At 42.6% G+C, this 14,978-nt stretch overlaps 1 protein-coding gene across 3 annotated transcripts in view; it reads left to right on the forward strand.

The window, feature by feature from the left end:
- The window catches only part of PRIM2 (DNA primase subunit 2), a 151,037-nt gene that overhangs the window by 97,676 nt on the left and 38,383 nt on the right, over positions 1–14,978 (forward strand). For all 3 annotated transcript variants that reach the window (XM_075864147.1, XM_075864145.1, XM_075864146.1), the window contains 2 exons: positions 800–872; positions 8,296–8,481. In XM_075864147.1, coding sequence (XP_075720262.1) covers positions 800–872; positions 8,296–8,481 — 259 coding nt within the window. The remainder of the gene's footprint in view (positions 1–799; positions 873–8,295; positions 8,482–14,978) is intronic.

Genomic DNA, 14,978 nt, shown 5'->3' on the forward strand with positions numbered 1-14,978 from the left:
TAAAAATAAAAACGTTACTGTAATCTACATTGCAGCGCCTATCTGCTGCAATAGCAGATAGGGGTTGCAAAATCTGGTGACAGAGCCTCTTTAAATGTAACAAAAACGTTTCCAGATATAAATTGCACTGAAATCTAACAATTTCTTATATTGCATTTACACAAGCTGGAAAAATAGAGAACTGATCACCCGAATGTAGAAGGCTTAGGCTGGATTCACCAGGGAAGGAAAAGCTCAACCACATGTAATTCACTGTGGATTTTCTGCACAGAAAATCTGCAACAATTCCTGCCTAAGGCTTTGTTCACAAGGCGCTCAATAACAACAACATGTAAATGCGTCAAAACGCTAAAGTTTTTGCAAAGCGCTTTTTAAAGTACAAGCTTTCTTGCAAAGCGTTTTTGATGCGTTTTTTGGGCGCATAATTAGGACTCCTATTGACTATGGGAATTAGGCCCGTTTTCAGTTTTCCACGCCAAGAATTGACCTGACGCTTCTTTTTTTACACTACACGTTTTTTTAAACATGCGAGCGTAAAAATAAAACGTGTCATATGCAATACAATGTGTTTTTCCGTTGTCAATGGGAAGCTTAAAGCATGTGTTTTTGGGCGCATAAAACTCCTCAAGTACACGCCTTGTGAACAAGGCCTTAGGGTGCTTTCACATATCCATATATTCGGGCTGTACTTAATCCATTTATTTTTTGCCAGGGATCCGTTCCCACTTTTCCTAGGAATACAAAATTGCAGCTAACCGTTTTTAATAGTTTTTTTTGTTTGTTTCTTTTTATTTTCTAGTCATTCATACATCGGGCAAGACTTTACTTCACAAAGAAATACAGGAAAAATTTCTCTAGACCAAATTGATGCAGTAAGTATAACATCAATTAAACTATTGCAGTGTATCTTCTGTATTTTATGATGCCTTCTATATTCAGTCTCGAAATGTGTGAAGCTCCGAAATGAAAAATGTTTTAGAAGACTTCCGGTTCCGGCGCTGGTATGTGAAGACGCGTGTAGCATCGCTCCCGCTCCTCCAGACCTAACAAAGCTGTTTGCTCTTACAAATCTCTCCTCAAGATACACTGGGGTGGAGAAGACATAACATCTAAACGATTGGCGTTACCTATATGGAGCGTTACTTGCTGAGGCGCAGCATAAAACCGGATTTGGAAGACATGGGGGACGACGTTATAGAAGAACAGCCGCCCAAGATGGCGCCGTTAGAGGAGAGACGGGACAGCGCTGACTTGCCGACTCAGCCTCCTCCCACGCAACGTCATACCTTGCAAGAAACTTTGGATTACAAATTATTGGCTAAAGCAGTGGCCGACCTTATAGCTCCGGATTTGTCCAGCACTCTGGTATCGACGGTGCAATCCACCTTAAACCGCTTACAAGAGAGCATTACCCAGCATGAGGGCCGTATAAACTAAGCTGAACAGAGGATTTCTAATGCTGAGGACGAGTTGATTGCGGTGGTGTCCCAGACAAGTGATCTGCATCAGACCGTTAAACAGCTTTACGACCGCATTGAAGACCTTGAAAATCGGTCCCGCCGGAACAACTTGAGACTGGTCGGTTTGCAGGAGTCCATACCAGTTAAGGCTCTTAGAAAGCTGTGTGAGTGTGATTTACCACAGGCCCTGGGCTTATTAGGGCTCAGACGGGTGGAACGAGCTCACAGGACCCAAACCGCCTGCCTCTGACCATAATGTTGGCAATACTGAGCGGCCCCGACGAGTCATAATTCGATATTTGGATTTTGTGGATAAAGAAGACATCCTTCATGTTTACCGTACCCGAAAGGAACCACTTACCTTTCAAGGTGCACGTATACTCCTCTTCGGAGTTTATTCAGCAGATGTGACAAGACAACGACGAGCTTTCAGTGCCACATGTTCCTTGCTGTTTCGGAAGAACATTCGATTTCAACTCCTGTATCCTGCTATTCTTCGCATTAAACACCCAGATGGAACTTTCCAGATGTTCAGAGATCCGGCGGCAGCGGACCGATTCCTAGCTTCTGAATCTTCGCTTACTACATCGGTGATCTCGGAGGCAGGGACATCCATCTCCTCACCTAGACGCAGGCCACCCTTGTCGGCCCAGTCGACGCGAAGCTCTCCTTCTTTGACCGAAGCAAAGGGGTCCCCATGTAGTCCGAAGTCACAGCGCACTACACACCGAGGACATCAAAGCGGATCGCGACTGCCAGACTGAGGACTGTACCTGAGCGGGATGGTCTCGTGTTGCAACATTGGGACTTACTTGAGTATACCTAGCTAATTGTCAATATGGGTTACACTGCTGTGGGAGGGAAGGGTATGAGTCTGGTCTCCCAAAAAGTCATGTCTTTGGGTTTGCCTTCTGAGGTCGTTCCCCCTTGTTCTTAACTGTACAACAGGGAGGGGAGTAGATGTGTAACTTTAAGTACCAGAATAATGGGAGTCCTAGACATATATTGTTGGATATACTTGTTACTTGTTCCTATGCACTGTTGCACTTTGTTTAATGTGCCTTTTACTGCATTAGTTCCCATTGGAATCTACTGTTGCACTTTTAGACTGCAGTTACTCACTCGGGAGATATATTTTAGCTGTCACCATCTTGGCCCCTCAATAGGGATTGGCGCCCGCGTATTAATGACCTATCCAGTTGCTCATATTTATAGTACACCTGTGACATGAAAACCGTAACTTGGAATGTTAAAGGGCTTCGGTCCCCAGCCAAACGTATGATGGTCTTGCGCCATTTGAAAAGACTTCGGGTAGATGTCGCCCTACTGCAGATTTCCCGCGTATGCTCAAATTATGGGTTGGGGAGGTGTATGGTCCCCTGCAGTGGAGCGGAAAGCAGGGGTTTTGGTACTGATTCGTAGGGCATTTCCTCATACGGTCACTGATGTAGTTACAGATGACGAGGGCAGGATGATACACCTCCAACTCAACAGTCCTCAGGGTACGATGAGGTTATATAATGTGTATGTTCCGAATAGCTCACAGAAACCCTTTTACGATAAGTTTCGTGCCACCTTACTCGTTGATTCATCTCCGGAAATAGTGGTGGGAGGGGACTTCAATGGGGTAGTGTCGCAGCAGGAAGATAGATCGTCCAGACTAGCTACAGATCTGACGACCCCTGTCGCGGGCTCTAATTTGGCGGGTCTTTTGTCGGTTGCATCTTTGATTGATGGTTGGAGACATGTTCATCCTGGTGACCGGGAGTATACTCCTTTTTCTCACCCCCACTCTTCTTGGTCGCGTATTGAGTATGTATTACTTAGTCGTGCATTAATTCCCAAGGTCAAAGAGGTCTCAATTACAGACCTAGTTATTTCAGATCACGCACCTGTCTTAATAGACCTGCTTGATACTCATCCTAAGAGAGACGCTTATCTGTGGCGCTTTCCATCCTTTTTGGACAAGGATGAAAGTTTTCTGACGCTTCTGAAGGGTTGGTGGCTTGAATACGGGGCTACGAATGAGCAGCATGTATCCGATCCTCAGCTATTTTGGAACACGGCAAAAGCAGTTTTGAGGGGACGCATTATAGCACATGTTAGTAAACTTAAAAAAGTGGTACGGTCACAATACGAGAAGACCAGTGCAGCGTTGCGACAGGCATATACCGATTTTTTAGTAAAGCAGACCCCACTCTCTAAAACCTTATGGATATCAGCCAGGGGAGACTTTGATATATGGGCTGAGCGTCAGGATGATTTTATTAGGACCCAGCAGGAAGTAAGTTATAGACGTTTTGGAGATAAACCTGGGAAATTGTTAGCAAACCTGGCTAGGGGAAAGAGACCTTTTCACTGTATCCAACGCCTGAAATCCCCGGGAGGCAATGTTACAGAAGACCCAAAGTCCATTAACACATTACTGGGGAATTATTATGCTTCGCTGTACCGGGACGACCCGGGGGAACTTCCGGAGGGCGAGACCTTTTTGCAAAACCTCTCTTTACCTCAAATCTCTGAGGAACAATTACACGCGCTTAACGCGCCGATAACCGTGGAGGAGGTGCGGAGTGTAATTATGGCCTTGCCCTCGGGCAAGTCTCCTGGGCCTGATGGATACCCAGGTGAATTTTATAAGGTTCTGGGGACACAAGTGGCGCCCATCTTGACTAGCCTGTTTAACAACGTATTGTCAGGACAGGATCGGGCTTTCCGAACTAATCTAGCCTACATCAAGCTAATACCTAAAGAGGGTCGAGATCTTGATTGTCCCTCCTCTTACCGGCCGATTTCGCTGATCGATCAGGACCTCAAGATATTGGCTAAGCTCATGGCCAACCGTTTGGCTTTGATATTGCCCTCACTGATAGGCCCATCACAGGTGGGTTTCGTAAAGGGCCGTTCAGCTGTGACAAACATCCGAAGAGTTCTATTGGCAATGGATAAGGTTGGAGATGGCCGAGGGGGAGAACCGCCTGCCCTGATCACCCTAGATGCAGAAAAAGCATTTGACAATTTGAGATGGGGGTGGTTGGGTCAGGTGCTGGATGCCATGGGTTTTCAGGGGGCTTTTAGACGATTTCTGAGAGTTCTTTACACACAACCTAAAGCTAGTGTACACACGCCTGGATTTATCTCCCCGTCCTTTGCTTTGCTAAAGGGGACGAGACAGGGATGTCCGTTGTCCCCTTTACTATTTGATCTGGCTTTAGAGCCCTTGGCCCGGTCCCTGGATACAGACCGGACCTTTCAGGGTATTTCGATCGGGGGGCGACTCTGAGGCTGGCTCTTTTTGCGGATGATATCCTCTTATTTATGGCTCACCCGGATACAGAGCTGCCCAAAGTACTGGATGTCATATCGGATTTTGGCGTTTTTTCGGGATTCAAACTGAATGTGTCAAAATTTGAGGCTCTGTTTCTGGGTACCACAGACCCACGGGGGGGGGGGGGGGGGTTACCCACTCAGTTGCACAATATTCCAGTGGCCAAACGATCCATCAAATACCTGGGTATACATATTGGGCGCACAGCCGACTCCCTTTATCGTTTGAACTATCTCCCCTTATTTACGAAGATCTTACATGACTTGAAAAGGTGGCATGGTTTACCACTCTCTCTATTGGGTAGGAATCACCTTCTTAAGATGATGAGCTTCTCGAAGCTATTGTACCCTTTACAAACCCTGCCACTTCTTTTAAAGCTTACAGATGTCTCAAGACTACAGTCGGCCTTTGGTCACTTTTTATGGAAAGGGAGGAGGCCTCGAATCCGTATAGACAAGCTCATGGCCACTAAGGAGAGGGGGGGGGGTATTAACTTACCTAATATACAAGGGTACAATTTGGCCTGTCTAGCAAGACATGTCATAGACTGGGTGGCGTCTACTAGTTATCATTCAGATCACGCGCTTGAATCACAATTTTGTGCCCCATGGGACCTCTGCACGCTCCTACATTCGTCCCTATCAGCCATGCCTGGGTACATAAAGCAATCGGTGATCTGTAGAGCTACTTTCATGACGTGGAGGGCGATGAGACGGAGTTATGGTTTATCTTTTCGAATTTCCAAATATCTTCCCCTATGGAATCATCCGGAATTCGCTCAAGGAAGACATAGTAGTCTTTTTGCAGAATGGAGGGCGAGGGGCATTCTAAGGGTGGAACATCTACTCCATGACACGGATCCGAGATGGCTTACGGGTCAAGAATTGATAGATAAATTTGGGTTGAGACCTTTCCAAAGTATCCAATATGCTCAGGTCCAGCATTTCTTTAGGAATGCGCTAAGGGAGGTGGGTCGAGAGGTGATCGCAAACAAAATGGATAAAGCAATTTTTCAACATACTGGAATGCTGTCTGTATCACATATCTACTGCAAAATTAGGGATAGTTTGATTGTTACTCCGCCGGAACAATTTTTTATAAAATGGGAAGAACAATTAGGAGACGGGGACCTCAGGGACAAAATTTTGATAGGATGGGGTTCAGTTCGGAAACATGTGATGAGAGAGGTGTGGAGAGATACTCAGTTTCGCATAATGCACAGGGCAATCTTAGGTTTTAATATACCGCCGAGCACTGCTATGCCTGACCGCCTGGTGGCCTGTCCTAAATGTCATGTTCAAAAAACAGATCTGTTCCATGGTTTATGGCAGTGCTCGGCAATTCAGCCCTTGTGGTCTCAAGTCCGTGACATGATGGATACACTGGGGATTGACCCTGCCAATGTCACATGTCCTTTTCCACTATTGGGAGGAGGAGACGGATGGTGGCAGAGCGGAAGGGAGACACCTGCCCCAACTGTTTCACCTGATCTGTTTAGTAGTTAAACGACTACTGCTACAACAATGGTTGGTATCAACAATACCAACTATGCAAAATGTAGTGAACCAACTAAAGCAATGTTTACACATAGAACGATTAGATGCGGAACGTATGAAAACCAAACACACTAAAAGATTTTTCATAAAATGGAAGGCATTTATGATACGGCATTTATCTGAATCGGAACTTAAACAGGCGGTGTCTCCCTTCACGCTCACCAAATGGTACTTGTTGGAAGTCTTAAAGGGTACGCTGGGTCGTCTGCATTTGCGGGACAGCTGAATTTCTTACCAAACTAAACTGGGATTTTCTCTTCCCGAGAAGGTGGGAGGGGTTTGTCCCCTTTTTTCTTACTACTGCTTCATGAATATTCTTATTTAATTTTTTGATACAAACTAATGTGCAATCTCTTTATTTGTTATATTACACTTTGTGGTAATACTGTTTAACCCGTTAGTGACCGGCCCATCGTGTTTCTACGTCGGTCACTAACGGGCCTTATTCCGATGCCATAGACTTTTTACGTCGCGGCATCGGAATAAGTAAACAGAGCAGGGAGCTGCCAAATCTCCCTGTTCTCAGCTGCCAGAGGCAGCTGAGGGCTGGGAGCGTCCCTGCTCTGCCGGGTGAGATTGATATTAGTATCGATCTCACCCGTTTAACCGCTCAGATGCGGTGCTCAATAGCGAGCACCGCATCTGAGTGGTTTTGGAGAGAGGGAGGGAGCTCCCTCTCTCTCCCACCGACACCCGGCGATACGATCGCCAGGTGTCTGTGTCTCCCACGGCAGCTGGGGGCCTAATAAAGGCCCCCAGGTCTGCCAGTAATGAATGCCTGCTAGATCATGCCGTGGGCATGACCTAGCAGATGCCTGTCCGTTTTAAACGGACAGGCATAATACACTGCAATACAAAAGTATTTCAGTGTATTATAAATGCGATCGGACCATCGCATATTAAGGTCCCCTAGTGGGACTAGTAAAAAAGTGAAAAAAAAAGTTTAATAAAGTTAATTAAAAAAAAATGTGAAAAAAAAATGAAAAACCCACTTTTTCCCCTTACACAATGCTTTAGTATTAAAAAAAACTAAATAAAGTTAAAAAGTTACGCATATTTGGTATCGCCGCGTCTGTAACGACCCCGACTACAAATCTATTACATTATTTAACCCGCACGGTGAACGTCGTAAAAAATTAAATAAAAAACGACGGAAAAATTGCTGTTTTCTGTGAATCCTGACTTTAAAAAAATGTGATTAAAAAGTGATCAAAAAGTCGCATCTACTCCAAAATGGTACCAATAAAAACTACAAGTCTTCCCGCAAAAAAAAAGCCCTCACACAACGGCATCGGCTAAAAAATAAAAACGTTACGGCTCTTCAAATATGGAGACACAAAAACAAATAATTTTGAAAAAAATGCGTTTTTACTGTGTAAAAGTAGTAAAACATACAAAAACTATACAAATTTGGTATCGTTGCAATCGTAACAACCCGCTGAATAAACTTATTGTGTTATTTATACTACACGGTAAACGGCGTAGATTTAGGACGCAAAAAAGAGTGGCGAAATTTCAGATTTTTTTCTATTCCCCCCCCCAAAAAAAGTTAATAAAAGTTAATCAATAAATATGTCCCCCAAAATGGTGCTATTAAAAAATACAACTTGTCCCGCAAAAAAAAAGACCTTATACAGCTATGTCGATGCAAAAATAAAAACGTTATAGCTCTTGGAATGCGACGATTCAAAAACTTAAAAAATAGCTTTGTCCTTAAGGTCTAAAATAGGCTGGTCATTAAGGGGTTAATATGTTTGAGCCTGCGTGCTCTTATTTGTTGTATGGTTTTGTATAACTTGCAGAAAATAAAAATTTTAATAAAAAAAAAGTTTTCTGCCTTTTTCTAATTTTACTTTAGTTTATATGAATGTAACTTGTGCTGTTAGAGCTTTGGCTGGTTATAATCTAGATGTATTGAATCATATTGATCCATGTCTTAAATTTATTTCAGCTTGCTTCAAAATCGTTTCCCCTCTGCATGCGTCAACTTCACAAGTCTATGAGAGAGCACCATCACCTTCGTCATGGTGGACGCATGCAATATGGTCTGTTCCTCAAAGGCATTGGTTTGACGCTAGAACAGGCTCTACAATTCTGGAAGCTGGAATTTACAAAAGGAAAGGTTGACTCAGAAAAGGTATCCATCAAACTTATTTTTTTACCTAACTAGCTTGTTTATTAAATTGTAATCATTCTGCTTCTATGGTAGAAAGGTGCAATTACTATTAGGGTGTATTCACACATGCCACAAAATCACCACGTGCAAATACACCCTTAGGGTAGGAACACACGGCGTATACACTTCAGATTTTCCACAACGGATTTAATCGTGAAAAAACCGCAGCGTAGTACAGTAGCATCAGTGTGGATGAGATTTCAAACAAATGCCATCCATACACAGCAGAAAAACTCAGCCGAGAAGCCGTTCATGAATTGACCTGCGGTGCTGTATTTTAATCCGCAGCATGTCCATTTATGCTGTAGAATTGCTGCTCTTCTGCTTCTAATTTTTCCCATTAAATTCAATGGGGAGGTAAAACCCGAAACAAAGAGCCATATGTTCCAACTTTTGCGGCGGAAATGCTGCGATTCTTCCGCAAAAATTGCAAATAAGGAAAAAAAAAACAACAATTTTTTTTTTTTTAAATGAATAAAAAAAAGCTTATACTTACCCCTGGCCGTAGTCTTAGCGACGTGATTATTCTGAGCGCAGCCTGGCTTTCTGGGGTGACATTTCATCCCATGTGACTGCTGCAGTGGTCACGTGAACTACAGCGTCATCCCAGAAGGCCGGGCTGCGCTCATAACAGAGGGACGAGTCGCCATAACTACGGCCGGGGGTAAGCATGAACTGTTTTTTTTTTTATTCCTGCAGTATTTCCGCAGCGGACATGCTGCCCGAACAACTGCACCACAATTTTTCAAGCGGAATTCCCTGCGGTTTCCAGTACGGATATGCTGTGTACTTTTACAAAGCGTATCCGCCCTTTGTGTTCGTACCCTTAGGCGGTAGTGTGTTTGTCAGTATTTGGTAGCCAAAACTAGGAGAGCAAAATAAATGAAATAATGTTTAAGGGAAAGATTTGGAGCTCTTGTGTGTTTTGGACCCCTCCTTGTTTTGGCTTCCAAATACGGATTCAAAATACTGCTGTGTTAAAGTGGCCTTAGGCCTCATGCACACGATCGTAGTGGTGTGCACGGCCGTGATTTTCGGCTCAGACGGCCTTGGAGTGTCAACTGCGGGCCGCATCCACATCGCGGGGCGTGCACTTAGCCGCGTGCATTCATTTCTATGAGCCTGGACCGCAAAACACGGCCACAAAAATACGTTTGTGTGTGTGTGGGGCCTTAGACTGGGTCTACACTGAAAGTTTTTCTAATGCTACTGATTGATTTTAACAGCTACAGTCCACAAGATCAGCTGTAGCTTGATAGTTAAAATCAGTAGCCCTACAAAAAGTCTCCATGCAGCCCAGGCCTATTGAGAAGAGACTTCACACAGTGCAGATGTGATGCAGTTGTTATGAGGATAGTGGGGAGTCCTGAGTGGGGTGCGCTAGTGGACATCCCTTTTAGAGCATGTTCCCACAAACAGGATACGTGGCAAATTTTCTGCTACAGAAAATCTGCAGTGAAATGATACAAAAAAAACCCAACTAAATATGTCCTAGAAATCCGCACTAAATAGAGCGTTTTTCCTGCTCATATTGCTGCAGAAACGCTGCGTTTTTTCACGTGGATTTACCTGCGGATTTAGTGTTAAACGTTGATTACTGCATTTCTGTTTAGTAAATGCTGTAAAAGCCGCAACAAAACAAATTTGTTTCAGAATTTCTGCTACCCATTGAAGTCTATGGGCCAAACACGCAGCATCTCCGCACGGAACTCGTAGCATAATTTGACATGCTGCGGAATTTGAAAGTCGCACCGCAGAACACTTTGCACTACTTTTCTAAATCGCGTTCCCTTTGCTTCTACTATAGCTGTTGGGAAAAAAAAAATCACTGGAAAAGGACTGTAGTTTATAATAAAATATTACTTTTACATCCTCAAGGGAGAATCTTTACAAACTTGAGGATGTGAATAGGAATAGACCACAGCAGGAACGGGTAGGGGGGTATACACCACAAACCCCATAGCTACTACAAGTCCTTTTTCATATATGTGGGAAATGTATTAGGATCGATACTTTGGAATACCAGCTCTCAAATAACATTCTATCAATGTTTTATACTGGCTTTTTTCTTCATACAACTTGAGGTTTATACTCGTATATATGTATATATAGTTCAGACTGTTACGAATACCAGTTATATTTTTTTACAATGCTTTAGGGGAATAATGGGAAAAGGGGTTCTGGAACTTTTAATATTTAATATATTTTTTTGTACATAAAAAAAACAACTTTATTTAACAGAGTTTTACTTTTTTTTCTTACTCCCCCTAGGGGACTTGTACCAGTGATCACATGCACTATATACTGCAATACTGTTGTATTGCAGTATATAGTCTTTCTGACATGCCAGAGGCAGGGCTTAATAGGAGCACTAAGATGGCAGACTTGAGGGCCTTCCTTAGGCCCCCAGGCTGCCATAGCAACCATCTGTTAGAGAGGGTCGCCCCCCTCTGTCTAACGATGTAAATGCTGGGGTCACTATTGACAGCTGCATTTAATAGGTTAAATGAGCGGTATTATACAGCCGACACCCGCATTGTATGGAGCGGACTCAGCCCATGAGCCCGCTCCATACTTCCCCTATCCGGCTATGACGTAGGCATACGTCAAATGTTGGAACGGGGTTTTCCCATGAATCCCTTTAATATGCAGAGTAAAGATGTTTCCTTCCTTACCATTTCTCTTATCTTAACATATCCTGAGGTGTGTGGCACAAGATGACAAGCTTTAAAAAAATAAATGATTTTGCGATACTTTGTCAAGAGATGTCTGTGCTTTATTTGTCTACGAGTTGCCAGCCAATGGTTGTGAATTGCAGAGTGTCAAAAGTTTTGCCAGAATCTTGCGATATTGTATTGAAATGGTTTCTTGAGAAATTGAGGTCTTTAATTAGATTCAAGCAAAGGTATGGGTGAACACATCAAAATACTTTCTTGCTAATTTCTCATCCCATCTACTCCTCGGCTCCGTAGCAGCGCCGCACCATTCTGTTCAGTGCTGTACGTCTGACCCCACCTCCCAGAAGCCAGAGCTTTGCACGTTAGGATAGATACAGTGTACAAAGCCTTGCTAAGGCTTAAAGAGGCTCTGTCACCAGATTCTCAAATCCCTATCTTCTATTGCATGTGATTGGCGCTGCAATGTAGATAACGTAACGTTTTTTTTTGTTTTTTTTTAAACCTTTATTTTTGTCCAAGTTATGAGCTATTTTATATATATGCAAATGAGCTTTGAAATGGACAACTGGGCGTGTTTTTTTTCGTATGTCCAACTGGGCGTGTATTGTGTTTTTAACTGGGTGTGTTTACTTGTTTTACTAACTGGGCGTTGTGAATAGAAGTGTATGATGCTGACGAATCAGTGACCAATCAGCATCATGCACTCCTCCCCATTCATTTACACAGCAGCATCACGTTCTTACTAGAACGATCACAATCACTTTTTATTTTCTGCTTGTTAGAGTGAATGAAGATGTCAGCCGTAATATGCCGACAGTGGTATCTCCTCTGCTTGTCAGAGAAGGAGAATGCCATTGCGCATGCTCAGCTTCTCCTCTGACAATTAAAGGTGTTGAAGAATGACAGACTGCTCACTAGCGGAGTTCCTGCCGAGGACGAGGTGACCGGGCACAGAAACGCTAGGGAGCACTAGTAGAAGTATATAAATATAATATCTCTGTAGAGAAACATTTTTTCGTATTGTGTCAATTCAAACGTGGCTTAAAATTTATGTTTTATTTGACTAAATATAAAATTATAAATGGGATAACCCCTTAAAGTGTCGGATGTTTATACTGTATGTAGGAAAGGCTTTCAAAAGAGATTCACCATCATATATGACATACTAACGATTGATTTTCCTAAATATATTTTTGTTTTGCATTAGACATACATAGATATTAGGGCGAGAGATATGACGGCAATAAAAGAGCGAATGAATGATTGATTTTAGATCGAGAGATATGAGATAGATTGCGTCTGTTTATTGTTTGGCAGCAAGTTAGGCGAAGCAGTTTACCTAACCTTTAGCTGTATGACTTTTTTTTTCTGCTTTGTACTCTGATTCCCAGCATAGTTTGAGCAGGAGTGAAATATGCGCGTGTCAGATAGTGTGTCATAGGGATATTGAGCGGAGGGCTGGTTGTGTTCACTAATTCAATGACTGTATTTGAAAGTCCAAGAAGACTTTAATATCAAATCAATTTTACAAAACAGATGGAGAATTATGGGTTTCTTGTAGAGAATGCTAATACAGTGTTGATAGGTTTGTAAAAGATCAAAGTGAAGCACTACGGCAGTAAAATTATTCCATATCTAGTGTATACTTGTTCGCATTATTTCTGAAGGAATTGAAAAGCTATGAATCAGAAATGTTTTTATTGACAAATCTTGTTTCCTTCATTTCTAATATTTCTAGACACAGCATGTGCGTTTTATTAATTGTAAGTATCTATTTATGCTGCTTAGTTATCCATCTTTTATCATTTATTTATATACCACCAACATATTCTACAACCTTGTACAAGGATTGTCAGCACTCACACCAGTCTCTGGGGCTCACAATCCACGTATGTTAAGCAAATTAAGCTATCAGTATTTTTTGGGGGGGATTGTGGTAGGAGAACATACAAACTCCATGCAGGTGTTGTCCTTGGTAGGATTTAAACTCCAGGCTCCAGCACTGAAAAGCGGCAGTGCTAACCAATGAGCTTCCGTGACAACTAAAGTTTGTTACGTGACTAGAGGAACTGCAGCTATATTTGTTGTTACCTTTGAGTTAGCTTTACAGTAAATTGCCACTTTATTGCATGAACATGCTTGTAGGGTGTGCCTGCCCCGAACCCACTTATGTATATATGGTAAGCACCTAATGTTATGTAATGTAACTGTATTTGTATTAGGAGAAAAGGTTATTTTCCATAGAGCACTATATATTTTCTACAGATGGGACCCTGTGAAGTTACATTAGCATCAGAAGTCCGTTGTGGCGTGCAACTCCTTTAAAAAATAAATAAATGGGAGGAGCCTAGTCTTTAACCCCTTAGTGACCAGCCCATTTTAGGCCTTAATGACCAAGCTATTTTATTCGTTTTTCTATAGTCGCATTCAAAGAGCTATAACGTTTTTATTTTTTCGTCTACATAGCTGTATGAGGACTTGTTTTTTGCGGGATTAGTTGTGCTTTTTAATGGCACCATTTTTGGGTACATATAATTTTTATATTAACTTTTATTAACCTTTTTGGGGGGATTATAAACAAAAACTGAAATTCCGCCATTGTTCTATGCGTTTTTAAATTGACGCCGTTCACTGTGCGACGTAATTAACATGTTACCTTTATTCTATGGGTCGGTACGATCACGGCGATACCACATATGTGGAGGTTTTTTTATGTTTTACGACTTTTGCACAATAAAAACACTTTTGAACTAAAATTATTTGTTTTTGCATCGTCGCTTTCCAAGAGCCGTAATTTTTTTATTTTTCCATCAATGTAGTGATTTTTTGGGCTTGTTTTCTGCGGGACAAGACGTAGTTTTGAATGGTACTGTTTTGGGGTACATGGGACTTATTGATTCATTTTTATTATGACTTTTTTGGGGGGCAATGGAAAAAAATTGCAATTTCGCCATAGTTTTTGGCGTTTTTTTTTTACGGTGTTCACTTTGCGGTTTAAATTACATATTAACTTTATTAATGGAGTCATTACAGTCGCGGCGATACCACATATGTGTACTTTTTTTTTTTTTTTACACTTTTACTAAATAAAACCACTTTTTATGGAAAAAAATGGTTTTATTTATTTTTTTACTGTACTTTTTATTAATAATCTTTATTTCACTTTGATGACTGATTTTATTAGTCCCACTAGGGGACTTTACTGTGCGATATTCCGATCGCTGCTATAATGCTCTGGTATACTTCGTATACCAGAGCATTATTGCCTGTCAGTGTAAATCTGACAGGCAATCTGTTAGGACGTGCCTCCGGCGCGTCCTAACAGGCATATGTCCAGGGCAGACCTGGGGGCTTTTATCAGTCCCCCGGCTGCCATGACACCCCATCGGAGACCCGCGATTGCATTCGCGGGCCGCCGATGGGTGAGAGAGGGAGCGCACTCCCTCTGTAAACAAAGTTAAATGCCGCGGTCGCTATTGACGGCGGCATTTAACGGGTTAAACGGCCGCGATCGAAGTAAACTTCGATCGCGGGCGTTGGAGCAGGAGCTCAGCTGTCATCAGACAGCAGAGCCCCCGGCACCAGCCTGCACGGGAGACCCGTGCAGGACTTAGACTAGGCTGACGTGAAAAGGCGTCAGCCTAGCCTAAAGCCCAGTAGTGAATGACGTTAAAAGGCGTATTAGTGGTCACTAAGGGGTTAAAAAAAATCAGCTTTTTATAGTGACAGTTGGTGGGTGATGGAGAAGAGAGACGGAAAGTGTGATGTGTGTGGGATAAG

The sequence above is a fragment of the Rhinoderma darwinii genome, chromosome 4, assembly GCF_050947455.1.
Source record: "Rhinoderma darwinii isolate aRhiDar2 chromosome 4, aRhiDar2.hap1, whole genome shotgun sequence".
Classification (NCBI taxonomy): domain Eukaryota; kingdom Metazoa; phylum Chordata; class Amphibia; order Anura; family Rhinodermatidae; genus Rhinoderma; species Rhinoderma darwinii.